Below are 14,431 nucleotides of genomic sequence, written 5' to 3'. Positions count from 1 at the left end.
CCCAGCACCATTGCTATCGACGTCTGGAGCAGAATGGGATTTCCAAAACCACAGACCTATGAATGAGGTGGCGTCGAAGATCAGACTTCACTACTCAGCGTGGAAACGTGGGAACGAAGACAAGCACGCTCACCCACTGTGTCTCTGCGTGGGAGGACCAGGCACAGGGAAATCCCGACTGCTGAGCGAGTTTCCGATGCTGCTCCGGAATAGCGTATTTGGCGACGACGAGAACTCAAAGACGATGAAATTGCTGGAGACAGCAGTCACATTCAACATCCAACTTGGCTGTCATTGTTCTCTCTTCCATAACCCCAGTCAGTCGATCGGAGCGCGAATGCTTTTCCAATTGCAGAATTCACTGAATTGGGACGAGTTTTACAGAAATCCGGCACACCACGTAGTGCCAACTGATGTCCCATCCAAGTTGTCCCGGATCACAGGTACATCCTTGAGCAACATGTGCGCGATTTTGTGTGTTGATGGCCTGCAAAATCTCGAGTACAAAGGGGATCGCAAACCGTCACAGTTTTTCGGCGCGTTAGATTGCCTTTCGAAACTCGTAAAACGTCCGAATCCTGGGTGGTTGTGATTGCCTCCACCTCAATTCTCCAGCCAGTGAATGAGTACCTCGCTGCCAGATCGCAGCTACGCGTGAAGATGAAGACATTAAAGATCTCTCGTCCTACGATACACGGAAGAGATGTCTTCGAGGAATTTGGAAATGAGAATGGCACACAAGCCTTGATTGAGTACATGAATGGGCTTGGCCGAGCTCTCGAAGTGTTTCATAGAGCCATGAAGGAAGTGACTCCATTGGATTTCGCATCGGTATTTCAGCGTACGGCATCCAACATAAGACAAGTCTATCCCGTATTCGAAAGGAGTATGATGCGAGAGGCGTTCCTGGCAGTTGTTGCTCGACGAGTCGTTAGCCAGGAATCAACGTTTGGAAGAGCAAGTCTGGATGATGTGCTGTTGGCAGGCCTGATTCGAGAGTCCGGAGGTGCTCTTGAGTCTCCCTACGTCTTGTATACAATGCTTGATTCCAAAAACTTCCGTGGCCAGAGATCGCTTCGCATGAAGTCTCTCAATCTTTGAAGCCGTCTCAAGAATGGGAACGGTTAAACTGCAAAATCCGCGCCTTGAAGTCTCTGGCGTATGCCAGTGATGTCTCCGTAAATTGGTTGGGTTTACATGGGGGCGCTTGCTTTGGTAGTGGCTGCGACCGATTTGTGAAGGAAGAACCACTCCGTGTGTCAGTGCGGTCAACCATATTGGAACAAAGAGTGCTGGATGTACACGTACGACGTTCCCATGCCATCGCTCGGTTGTCTTGTACCAGGCAGCAGATGAAATACGTCCTAGCATTTCGTTCTTGTGTGTGAAAGATGGGGAAAGGGGTCTTTTCCACGAGATTGTTCGGTATTGCAACCAGGACACATTTTCACGTCAAGAGATCGAGGGTGAACAGGAAGAATATGCAGGCAAAAACGATCTTTTTGTGCTGTTCTTCACCGGGGACGTATCGTCTGATGTTGCTGATTTGCTCCCTCATAACTGTGCACTTATTGACCGCAGTTGTTGGCAAGAAGACTATGGGCCATTCGCTGCACAAGCGTTTTTCTTGGCAAGCAACATGCCGTAGCGCATTGCTCAAGTCAGACCAGCACCGCAGCAGTGTTTTTCCTATATTGTTGACGGACGGACACGTTGCTGTGTCCATTACGTTTAGGATAGTTCATCTCCGAGATTCCAGAATCACACCCAGTGCTTTACATATTGCGGTCACTTTTGGTCAAGTTCTCATCGGCAACACCTTGGTCAGCATACAGCGTGCGCGACAGTTGCTTGGCGGCATTGTTCGCTCCCACCGTGTCCACGATAAGCCACTCGAGCTCGTCCAGACTGCCGACCTTGCTCCCAAATGTCCACGCGCGGGTGTTATCCTGCAGCGCGAGACACTCCTCCTGTCCAATGAGCGTCATCTTGGTCGTCTCGATGCTCCTCGTCCTCACGTGAATCTGCATGTACTCAATCGTAGCATCCGTCGACCAGAGGAACGGGAGTCTAGCAAGCCCCGCCGTCTGTGCTTCATACTGGGTCTGTGTCAGCTGCGCGTACCTGACGTCCGCCACCACTGCACTCTCAATGTCAATATCCTGCAGCTCCAGTGTCATATTTCGCTCTTTTAGGGTCCTCGCCGCTGCGTCTCTCAAGTTGTCAAAGAACCTCGGCGTGCAGTAGTCGCTCAATTTGTTGGCCATCGCCGACTCGTCCGTCAAACCCGCCGCAAATTGCGCAAATTCTTTCGAATTCACCGCCTTAAGTTGCAGCGTGGTTGCCATCTTGGCCCCCTCCAGGAAACTCTGCAGCTCGATCTGCGTCTGCTTCGGCATGTGCAGCTGCACCATCGTCCACCAGAGCGAGGCCGGGTTCAAACCGGCAGGGAAGAGCTGCAAATCCGTCTCGTACGTGGCCAGTTGATCGGCATTGTCCATCACCCGCTTGCACGCCGTGATCAGCGTCCCCGCCGCGCTCTTCAATGGAGTCGACGAGTACGAGCGGCTTTGTCTGCAAAGCGCAGTCTGTTCAGACCGTCGGAACGCAACCACTACATTAGTCACCAATGCTATAACCGCGCTAATAGAATAAAGTGGGGATTCGCACCTCGGACTTTGCCGTTGCGCACAAGGAGCGCGACGCCAATCGCGTCGCCAGCGCCATGACCTTCAGTGTCTTGCCAGTCTCAAGTTCTCGCAAAAGAGTTGCGCTAAATCATACTAAATCGTACTTACGCTGTGTGATTTAGTGTCGAGATCGTGAGACTTCGAACTACGATCGGATCATGCTCGAAAAGTTTAAACGGGCAGACCCTGATCGATCAAGTAGAAGATGGTGCATGAACCGGATCAGCTGGACTGGTGTCGTTAATTTCGAGTGAGAACATCTCTTATGAAAGCTCGCTGGATCTATCAAACATACAAAAACAACATGCGCGTGTTTTCGTATTAAATATGTTTTTAGGGATTCTCAATCTGGATAAACTGTAAGCTACTTGAAGTAGTACAAGATTGCATGACGTGGTAGTTCCGAAGCCTTTGATGCCGGATCTTGGGCCGCCCAAACAGAGAAGCGCGCTCAATGGACACAGTTTCCTTCTTTCCAATGTTAATTAACCGCTCCTGGTACAGTAGCTTGTCAAGGCAAAGTGGTTTTTTGAAATCTCATTGTGGACCAATCGAGTTTACCAAGTCAAATAGTCCACATTGTGCATCTGAATTTGTACCAACACGTGAATTTTTTGCTTCTTTATGTACAAAGTGCGACGTTTGACTCCGCAGTCAGGGGGCAATTCTAGAAACGTTGAGTCGACATCACCTCCCAAGAACTCGTTCAAATGGTGGTATCTGCGTCATTCTTTGTGCCAAGTAGAGGGTCAAGAATCTGGTGACAACACGCAAGACTCCAGCAATGGCATCTCGTAGTGCAACAACATTTGCACCACTTCACAGAAAATACTCGTGCTCTTCCACAACTTCACTGCTGCCATTATCCCCAGCACGATGAGCAACCGGGTGTGAAGAAAAAAAATCAATTAGTCAAAAGGCCCACACCATAACCACCTAGTTGACCTCCTTGCGACTCAAGAGGCGTCCGAGCTTGTCCATCCTGACAACGCGCCAGTCTACATCGTCGGGTTCCGTCACCAACGATTCAAAGCACAGCGTCGTCTTCACTTCCGTCTTCACTGCCACCTTCTGCGCTGTCTTACTCGACACTGTTTCCACCGTCTGCACCGTGTAGAACAGCGCGTCGAGTCTCAACCTCTCGACCACGTCGTCGTCATCCTCCGACTCGTTCACCTTGGACTTGTTCAGTTTCTCCTTGATGGCACTCAGATCGGACACCACCTCCATCACACTCGGCCGCTGCTTCATCTTGTGCTTCTCCACCATCGTCTCCTTGACGACAGTTCGAAGAGCCTCCTCGGCCTTCAAGTTGCCTCTCGTGGTTCTCTGGCAGTGAACTCCATCCAGGTAAACACCAGTAAAGTCGAGCTCCGTGAGCCTCAAGTCGCTGGCCCCCACTCCCAATCGCCTCACACGGGGCAAAAATTGCCTCTCGTAGCACGTGGAGTCGAACATTTCCTCCATGTCGTACGCTATCGACGGCTTGGGTCCATTGCCCGCCGCAAAGCTCACGAGCTGTGGCGAGTGCATGGACCTGATGACGCGGTCGCAGGCGAATTTAGCGCCGGTGAGAAAATCTACGGCGTCGATCTCCGTCTTGGACGGCAACTGCAACTGCGCGTACTGAAAATAGTTGTTGAGCGTCCAGTTGCTGGGAAAGAAGACGCGGTGGTCCCGATAACGCGCAAACTGGTGCGAGCGATCCACGACGCGCTTGACATACTGCGATAGCTCGTCATAGGAACTGGAGGATGGGGGCGTCGGGGTTGAAGACGAGAAGCGACGAGCGGCGCGAAGGGGGAGGCGGAGGGCACAGCGCAGCAGCAGCTTGATGTACCAAGCTAGATTTGTAGATTAAATATAGATTGAACTAGAAACGTAGGTGAGGTCATTTCTTAGTGTGGGGATTCGCGCTGGAAGCGCGCGTGTGTTGGCTCGCGGTGTGAAGGTAAGTGAGACGTTGTAGTCAGGCGTGAAACGCTGCCTGATTGTTCCATTGAAGTACTTCTCGTCGGCGTCGAAGCTTCGTGAGAGCTCCTCTGAGTTAATGAATAGAGCTCAAACTCTACCGCGACAACCGGCGTGTTCCCTCTCCGTTTCTGGCTTCCGACACAATAGTTCATTTACACGGATCTCAAACTTCTGACGTTCTTGGGCAGTGATGACATCGATTTCCTGGATAGCGCCGTGTTCGCGTGCGAGAAGGTGCTCAAGGGAATGTACTCGCAGAAGATGATGCACTACGTCCTGGGTGGAAAACCTGGTACGAAAGTCGCCAAGCAGGATGTGGCTAGAGACGCGGAACGCATGTTCTCGCCTGAGGCGTACGAGAAGTAGTTTCTGCGTCAAAGGTGATCGGAAACGGGTTGTCTCGGCGGAGTTCGACTTGACTGGTGCTCATTGGAGCGGGGTGGGGTACCAACCAGTACGGAACATGGAGCCGAGCAGGGTTCAGCGAGATGTTTTCAGCACACATCCGCAAGAAGTGACCTGAAGGTTCCTGTATGAAGCGGCTGAGTACCAAGGAAATATTCTCAGAGTTTGACACCATGGCAAAAATTGTCGAAGAGGTTCTGGAAGACCTAGTAATTCTCAAGGAGGGAAACGCGGACGTGGTCGAGAAGATCTGCCTCGCCACAGAGGTCCACACGACGCAGACGATCGAAGCGGTGGCTGCTAATACGTCGGAGCTGATCATCATGAAGATGGACATCAAGACCACGCTCTGGTTCGAGTCGCTGGTGTCCAAAGCCGGCGACGTCGACTGGCGCATCGTCAAGCTGAACATCGACATCCTCAACCAGCAGCGCATCAAGTAAGAACGACCAACAACAGCGGAAAGTCTCATACTCCACCTCAAATTCAGTGCACTTGGTGTATCCAAACGTAGTTACGTGCGGTGACAAGTATACGGCAAGTCTATCCCGTATTCGAAAGGAGTATGATGCGAGAGGCGTTCCTGGCAGTTGTTGCTCGACGAATTGTTAGCCAGGAATCAACGTTTGGAAGAGCAAGTCTGGACGATGTGCTGTTGGCAGGCCTGATTCGAGAGTCCGGAGGTGCTCTTGAGTCTCCCTACGTCTTGTATACAATGCTTGATTCCAAAAAACTTCCGTGGCCAGAGATCGCTTCGCATGAAGTCTCTCAATCTTTGAAGCCGTCTCAAGAATGGGAACGGTTAAACTGCAAAATCCGCGCCTTGAAGTCTCTGGCGTATGCCAGTGATGTCTCCGTAAATTGGTTGGGTTTACATGGGGGCGCTTGCTTTGGTAGTGGCTGCGACCGATTTGTGAAGGAAGAACCACTCCGTGTGTCAGTGCGGTCAACCATATTGGAACAAAGAGTGCTGGATGTACACGTGCGACGTACCCATGCCATCGCTCGGTTGTCTTGTACCAGGCAGCAGATGAAATACGTCCTAGCATTTTGTTCTTGAGTGTGAAAGATGGCGAAAGGGGGCTTTCCACGAGATTGTTCGGTATTGCAACCAGGACACATTTTCACGTCAAGAGATCGAGGGTGAACAGGAAGAGTATGCAGGCGAAAACGATCTTTTTGTGCTGTTCTTCACCGGGGACGTATCGTCTGATGTTGCTGATTTGCTCCCTCATAACTGTGCACTTATTGACCGCAGTTGTTGGCAAGAAGACTATGGGCCATTCGCTGCACAAGCGTTTTTCTTGGCAAGCAACATGCCGTAGCTATGGTTAGTGCAAAGTTCACCGGATGCCATGGAACGGGCGTAACGCAGAATCCTGAGCAATCCTGAAGCGAACCCTGCAACAGTAAGCGGTGTTAGCAATCGTATATCTGTGCTTCCTACTGCATTATGTACAATTCTAAACAACAACTATCCGTACAGTGTAGCCATTACGTGTGGCTTCGTCTTCGTCGTGGGAAATGAGGAAGGAGCGAGAGCTGAATGGAGATGACTTGTAGCCGTGCACGGGCCATTGTCAGCCTGCCATTACCTGGCAAGGGCAAACCCTAGAATGCACCACCTAACTCCGCAAACACGTTGGACACATTTTTTACACTAACAGACAGTAGTGTTATCAGTTCGGGCTTCGACGCCCCATGCGATACAGGGGTCTATAGCTAGCAATGACTAATGAAATAGATGATCCTCTCTCCCCGTAGTGTTAGCAGTACAGTTAGCACACTAACTGCAGCTATTATAGTTCGTGCTTGTGGAGGGGTCATCTATTTTGTTGGTCATTGCTAGAGACTCCTGTATCGCTTGGGGCGTCGAAGCCTGAGATTCTTGGGGGCTATTAAAGCCCGGAAATTCTTCGTCCAGGCCGGGTGATTCAGCATGGCACACATGGAAGCAAGAGGATCAATAAGTCTTCTCGCCGCGGTGGAGAACAGGTACACTTGCGGGCAACCAAGTCCTGTGCTTTAGTGTTTGAACGGAAACGCGAGGGGCTCACCAGGCCCGAAGTGCTGTCGATGTGAGATCTTGAACACGAGGGGGTCACCAGGCCCTCCGAGGGTCCATCTTGTCCCTGTGCCTTGGTAGTGAGTCTTGAGCACAGAGGGTTTACCGGGTTTTCTGTGCTCCACACTAACTGGAGCAATTATATTATACACCTACAAGTTGCCAAACTCGAGGAAGCCACCATGGCAGTCAGTTGTGAGCCCCAAGCACAGAAACCTACTAGGAATCGTCCCAAACCTGCTGCATCTTCTCGAAACGAGTGGGCGATTTTCCTTAAGCAGACGGAGACGGAGACGATTCCATTACTACATGTAGCTTCTTCTTTTTAGTGTGGGGGAAGAGTAATAACTATACAGTCCTGTCGTTTCTGAAGGCAGTTCGATTCCATTAGCTTCATCGACCTGCGAGTCGCAATGGACCAACAAATGGCTGGCTATGGTCATCGACTCTCGGATCTCAAGATCCAGCGATGGATCACTGAGAAGGACCGGCGTAGGCAAGGTATCGTGGGGGTGGAGGATATTGTTGCTGCGTTCCAAAGTCCAGTTTAATTTTGCAGCGCTCGGCGAGGCTAGTGAGGATTGCTGGCCGTCGGTCCTCGTCATCACGTGAGACGCAGAAAAGTGTTCCGCAGTCGCTGCCATAAAAAATATGTATTTACTATAGACGTCTTGACAACAACTCCCACAATAGTAACCTTGGAGCGCATGTCGAATCTCTTTGTGTCGCCGGAGTCCTTGGTCGATGATGGTGTTAAACACCGTAGTGCAAAGCGACTCCTTGCTCGCTCCAAAACACTTCACTTGAAACGCTAGACTCTAGTACGGTTTCGCTTTCCACCTGCCATTGCCCTTGTACACCAGTCTGATGTTACTTGTGTCGGGAAGCAGAACCTTGGCCAGCTTGTTGAGAACTTTTTGCCACTTCGACGGATCAACGGGCAGTGCTTTTGGAAGCTTCTCGGTAAAAGGCGTGCGAACCCTGAAAACTCTCTCTTCGGACGTGGTGTCGTCGTTCGAGGTCACGGATTTGGTGACGGAACCTTGACGGAGCGAACTTGCCTCGCTGCAAGCGACAAGCACGACGGCTGCAACCAGTAAGAGGGCGAAACAGAGGCGCATCTTGGACTTCTTCGGTTCAGGTATTGAGGTGGTGGTCTTGGTACGCTTGAGTAAATGGAGGAATGCTGTTCGAGAGGAACTTGCAATATGATTGTTGAGAACTCGCGTGTGATGGGGGATGAGGGGATCATTTTTTGTTGGTATTTTTCGGACAGTGGTGAAAGTGAATTTGACCGGACATCAAGAGTCAATGTAGAGAGTGACTATAGACACAAGATGAATTCACTTGGTTTTGTATGTGGTCCATTTGCTGCCTTTTTTGCTATTAACACTGCCAGGAGGGGGTGAACGCCAACTCGCTCGAGCCGAGCACGATACCAGTAGAGTGGTTTGAGATGGCAACAAGCCAAACAATGCCTGCGGTGTAAGGTCCGTGTGTGTCTTAAACCCAGGACCAAGTATGATCACATCTCGCTCGGCTTAGGGATCCGTCACTGCTCTCAGGGGGTTTGAGGTGAGGTTTGGTGTAGATTTCTTGTCGACAGCTTCATTTTTGTGATTTGATCGGCTCACGACATCCGCTCCTCATCTTGTGTCAATAGTCTCTGCCATGCATGTACGAGGCTAAGCAAAATACAGCTCCGAGCTGAGTCATGCATACATGTATACCCGAGGGCTCTGTCTATAGTTTCATTAAGATGCTCATCAGTGTTTCAATTCCGAAGTGGATGTACAGATAATTGAAACCCTGCTCTCTGGGTCCCAGACCGACCAACGCTTTTCACGCAATCGAAGGAAACCAACGTATGATAATCTGTCTTTGTCTTTTGGTGGAGTGAATGCGCAGCTGATGAGAAATTGGGAAGTCCAGAGAGGATTTGCACTCTTGCGGATCTCAGCTCCGGCTTTCCATGTGCTCACCCGACATGTTTGAGCCACTTTTTGTTGTTGTTGGGGAAGGGGGGGGTATCAATAAGAGGTCCTCTATATTACTGACTGAGCCATTTCGTAATCGTTGGCTTGTTTTCGCGTGAGCTCACGCGTCAATGTTTTGCCGGGTGAATAGTTAGTTCATCTGCGCCCGCTCTTTCCTTTCCGTATCCATCAGCACGGCGAGGTTACAGACAGTAAAGGGGACGTACGATTCGAAGACACAAAAAGTATGCATCCATGTTCCCTTACCAGACACCTCCTCCATTATCTCAGCAGCTCCAGGCAACTAGCTCGGCCTCTCTCTTTTCCTAAAGCGTTATCGTGGCCATCCGCGCTACTACTGGTATCAGCCACGGGAGAGGAAGCCCGGCGTTCAAGAATGATCCTCGAACACTCATGCATGATGGGATTGCTGCTTTTTTGTTGGAGGATGCGGAAATGCAGGCTCCCCGCTAGGATTTCTAGCCTGGAGATGGGAAATACAGATGATCCTCTCTGCTGTGATATCATTTTATTACTGAATGGAGGTATTACAATTAAGAGTGTACCAAGTACTGGGGGGCGCGAGCGCGCGCACGCGAATAAGACCACTATCGAATGCGTATGGGTTAGCTTTTTTGTTAGAGTCGAAGCAGTGGGATAGGTGCAAGTGGACTTCGTGCGATGCAGCTAGCTTTAGCCATGAATTAGACCAGACCCCAAACAGCAAAAGTCGATGGTGCGTTTCGGGAGCGTCATCGGACGAACGAGATAATTTCCACCTTTGATGAATGATATTTTAGCTTTTTGCATTAAACTCTATAAACGAGAGGGTAGAGGCATACGTGACTTGACTTTGTATAACGTCGGTCACTGGGAACACGTCTGTGTAGTGAATCGCAATTCAGGATGTCACGACCTAGAGGATAGTCTGTACATGTAGGTGGTTCCATCTCGTACATAGCAAAAGCAAGAGCCAGGGGATCGGAAGCCATATGCTGATGGAAGGTGGTCGTACCGATACACTGTACAACATACAGTTTCAACAACAGATCTCAATGAAATCCTACCTGGAACAGCCAGTACATGTACGGGCAAGTATCAGAATCCGTGGAGATTTCAAACTAGATGCAGAAAGCGTGGTTGATTTGTCCACCACGTTTTCTGACACACAAATTCGCTAAGTGTGCAACCTTGTTATGGAGATGTTCTTTATCGTCGCGAAGCAGCACGTGTGGCCGTACGTATGTCCCTACGCGAGCCTCCAAACCAGTTCGAGGTCGCTGGGTGTCGACTCTCGCACTCAACAGTATTCTAGACACGCTTGTATACAATGAGCACTCTTCTTCTTCGAGCCCGAAGAATACAAATATGCATTGCATTTCTCGAAGTAGGTGAACAATATGAATACTCGTAACCAATTGTGTTCCGAAGCCTCCACTAGGTTTGATGACCGCCACCCGAATTTTTAGCATGCTCCGACGATTGTAGGCGGATGCCACTGCAGAAAATGCCCGCAGTCTCGAACGCCTTTACCTCTTTTCAGCTCATTGGTAACGAGCAATCTGTCGTACTTCACTCTATCTTACTACTTGCATCTACTGTACTCGCTGCCAGCGAGTAAGCTTACACCAATAGCCAATATAGTACATGAGCTATGGCTGGACACACAACCACGTCTTTGACATTAAGTTCGTCTATTGGCATTATGGATTTGTTCACTACGCCTGCTGACACAAAACTCGTCGGTTGGCACATAAAAATCCGATCACCACGGATACTGTCATTTGCCTTACATGTACAAGTATCAAGTCACTCATAAAATTGAGGTATCACCTCACCGACGGATGCTCGGCGAGTACGGTATTGCTCTCATGACTCTCGGCTTGCAGTTTGGCAGCGCCCTTCATTTCTAAGGACTAACTGCAACAGAACGGCGTGAGAAGGAGCTGCTGTACTTGAGAGCCCGTACTTGTGTTTGATTCGATGCCATTACTGCAATAGATCGTAATGCCCGAAAACAGGAACTGTGTGCTTCTGTAGTGTCTTGTACCATGAAGACACTGAAACACCAAATTGGGAGCTGGAACTCCCACCAACGATCAGCGTATATTGCTCGCTGGGTTGCTTATTGGGAACTGAACTAAATCAATGATTGCTTCACGCCTCTACCTTCCATTGCTGGCAGCCCAGGAAGGCCGTAACCATACTTCTAATCCCATTGCCGATCATACAGGTCCAAGTTCAAGCACGCCACTCCACTTGACGATGGTGCTCGACTTGAGCCACCACACACTGGATGCTGCAGCGCCTAGTTACCGGTAAGCTTTCCATAGAGGCAGGTCGTAGATACTACCGACCGCCACACTGTTGCAGCTGACATCGCCATGCTTCTTCCTGGGCCCACGAGGGGGACTTCCCACCCAGGGAGGCCCAGGATCCTAAGATGAAATAGAAGGCCACCTTACCACCACCAAGTGAATTGGTTCTGCATGCAGTGGATACTCGTAAACCCCGAACCGACTTCCATTCCGACATTTGCATGTTCCAGCAGACTACACCAAGTAAAGCATGCATCGGCGGTATCACCTAGCTCTACCACGCCTCACCTCTGCCAACGATCGCAACCAGTTTTGTCTCGGCAGCATTTCGACCCCATCGCGATGCTACCCGGCCGACACGTACTGAATCACACACAAAACCCTTGAGTTTATCTTATCCTACTGCACTACTTTAATGCCAGGCTGGGCGTAGGATGCGGAGGACGTCGTGCTGCCGCGGTCCAGTACGTTATATCACGCTTTAAATCACAATCAGTACTATAATAGAAGTATTACATGTAGTTATCTAGGCTTTACCCTCTCAGCTAAAGATTGATGCTGTTTGTGGACGACTTCCAGAGTGGGCGTCCGCAGCGAGTTGAGGCATTTGACGACCTGAGATTATTTTAGGCGAAATGGTAGTTTTCTGCATAATGTCTGATAGAAATCTATGGATGAATATCGTCAAATCTCCGATCGCACTTAACTTCACTATGTATATTAACGACCAATAGAAAGAAGGGGTTGGCAATTGTTTAACTTATAACGAATCAAGTCAGTCTGTGCGATCTATTTTAACCAATTAGAGAGCTCGCTAATTCGTAAAGGCCCCACAACCACACCTCCGACGTATCGTGTCGGAGAAAGCAGAGAAGTTATTGATATCCCTCTACAGATTGCAAGTCATTCGTATATTCTTAGAATAACACACAAGCTCCGACATCTCCGACCCAACATGAGCCTCAACGACCTCGCACCGGCCAACACCAAGCGGGCTCGGGAATGCGCAGCACGCTCGTTCCTGAAGTTTCTCGAGGAGGAATCCGTCAGCTGGGAGTACTTGGGAGTGTGCATGCAGCGCGAGAGTGCTTCGCTCGTCTTGGAGGCTGTGGTAGACAAGTTCGGCATGTACCTCGCCTTCAAGGAAGGGCGCAAGGGCCAGCTCTTAGCCCGACACTCGGTCATGCAGTACTACCGACAGGCCAAGACCTGGCTGCTGGAACAGTTCCCTCAGCATCGAGCGGGGATCGACAAGATTCTGCTGAAGAAGGGACAAGTACTAGAACGGTACTGTATGAAGAGAGAGTCGGGGGCGTTTGTTAACAAGGCTCCTGCATGCACGAAGACCGCGCTTAAGCAGATGATGGTATATCTCTATTCGACGGCTTATACCTCCGCGGACTACCAGGACGCCGCCTTGCTGTGTCTGCTCTGGTTCCTCTTTGGGCGTGCGTCGGATCTTACGATGCTTCGCAAGGCCAACCTGTCCATTGGCGCAGGCGACATCTTCTTCGTGCGCTTCATCCGGGTCAAGACTGCAGAAGAACAAGGCCTCTCGCTCTTTCCCGACGATGACTTCTCCACATGCCCGCTTCTCGCCATCGCGCTTGCACTGGTGACGCAGTCTTCTCCGACGGCTTCGCTTCTGAGCCAACTTTCGGAGCCGCAGACAGTCTCCCGAGCGACGCTGACACCCGCTACGCCTCTGATTGACTTGATTGACCACCCGGAAGCTGTGATCCCGCTGCATCAAACGGCCAAGAAGTCAGATGAGAGCAAGACAGCCGATGCAGCTCCTGGGATCCACAGCTACGTCAATCGCGTTCTGGACAGAGTCGCCAAAACTTCTGGCGTGGCCGAGCGTCTGACGTCGCATTCCTTTCGGCGGGGCGGAGCTCAGCATGCAAATGGAGCTGGAATGTGCGTACAGTGGATTTTCGACCGTGGAGCGTGGAACATGACGGTGACGAACAAAGCCTTCGCGTACGTCTTCAACACTCCTGCCGAGGACCACAGGGTTGCACGAGTCTTGAGCGGCCGTGACCCCGAACAAAGAGTTCGCCTTCTGACGCTGGACTGCTTCGATTCCGATACCCAGTCCAAGATCCAGTCCGTAGCGGCAGCACTCTTCAACGCTTCGTCCGGGCTGGAGTCGCCACCGTACAACGTGAACGCGCGCGTCATCGACACCTTCATGGCGTATCTGCTGCGGCACTATCCGTCCTTGAAAAGTCTCAGTACTAACGGGCTGGCGATTCAACGCATCGAGGCTTGCGCAGTTGAGAAAGGCTTCTCAGTCAACGATCTGCTGGCGTGGTCGTCGTTCCTGTCCTCGAACGCAACGACAACATCTGAAGCAAAACATACAACCATCCAAGACACCACGGAAGCTATCACAAAGCACCCCATGTTTCTTCAACAAGCAGCCTTGATTGAACAATTAATTCAAGTGAACCAGAAGCTGGACACTCGGCTGTCTATAATGGAGGCTAAGATACACAACAAACAACAACAAGCTCCGTCAGCAATGATTTCAAGTGAAGATACAAGCAACAACGATCCTCAAGCCAAGCGTCGGCGTACCTCTGCTGCTACCAACCTGAAAGATGCTTGGTTTTCTTGGTACGCTCAAGAACCGCGGATGTGGAGCTCAACGGATGCAGCGACCAAGCACATGCGGTCAAACGCCAAGTTGATCGTCGCCTTCTTGAAGCTGTTTCTTCGAGATGGCTTCGAGCTTGATGAGAAATCACCGCGGTATCGAGACGAGGTCCTGAAAGTTGGTGCCAGCGCGGAGACACAGTTGCTGTTGTATCTCCGCGAACACAAGATCACAGCTCGTGGGGCCCAAAACGTCTTGAAGTCCATGCGCAAGCTGCACAAGTCTGGTCACCTCAACCAACACGTCCGCCATTACAAGCAACTTCAAGCCGCCGGCCGCGTAGTTGACCTTGCTCCTTCGCACACCACCAACATACTAGGTTTAGTTTAAGCACGTAGTTG

General features: G+C 50.7%; 3 protein-coding genes across 3 annotated transcripts; 1 reads left to right on the top strand and 2 right to left on the bottom strand.

Annotated features, from left to right (window-relative positions):
• Window positions 1–1,775: 1,775 nt before the first annotated feature.
• KRP23_9674 (uncharacterized protein) lies at window positions 1,776–2,727 on the bottom strand (the record flags this gene model as incomplete). The annotated part of the gene is made up of 2 exons (XM_067895256.1): window positions 1,776–2,588; window positions 2,671–2,727. The coding sequence occupies 2 exons, from the start codon at window positions 2,725–2,727 to the stop codon at window positions 1,776–1,778; spliced, it is 870 nt and encodes a 289-aa protein (XP_067742860.1).
• An 899-nt stretch (window positions 2,728–3,626) lies between these two features.
• On the bottom strand, window positions 3,627–5,094 carry KRP23_9673 (uncharacterized protein; the record flags this gene model as incomplete). Its single annotated transcript, XM_067895255.1, has 2 exons — window positions 3,627–4,534; window positions 5,022–5,094. 2 exons carry the CDS (start codon window positions 5,092–5,094, stop codon window positions 3,627–3,629), a joined length of 981 nt encoding a protein of 326 aa, XP_067742859.1.
• A 103-nt stretch (window positions 5,095–5,197) lies between these two features.
• On the top strand, window positions 5,198–5,512 carry KRP23_9672 (uncharacterized protein; the record flags this gene model as incomplete). Its single annotated transcript, XM_067895254.1, has 1 exon — window positions 5,198–5,512. One exon carries the CDS (start codon window positions 5,198–5,200, stop codon window positions 5,510–5,512), a length of 315 nt encoding a protein of 104 aa, XP_067742858.1.
• Window positions 5,513–14,431: the final 8,919 nt, after the last annotated feature.

This window comes from Phytophthora ramorum (assembly GCF_020800215.1).
Source record: "Phytophthora ramorum isolate Pr-102 chromosome Unknown Phyram_PR-102_s0008, whole genome shotgun sequence".
NCBI lineage: Eukaryota > Oomycota > Peronosporomycetes > Peronosporales > Peronosporaceae > Phytophthora > Phytophthora ramorum.
Note: the sequence above shows the minus strand (reverse complement) of the source record. Positions and strands in the feature narration are given on the sequence as shown.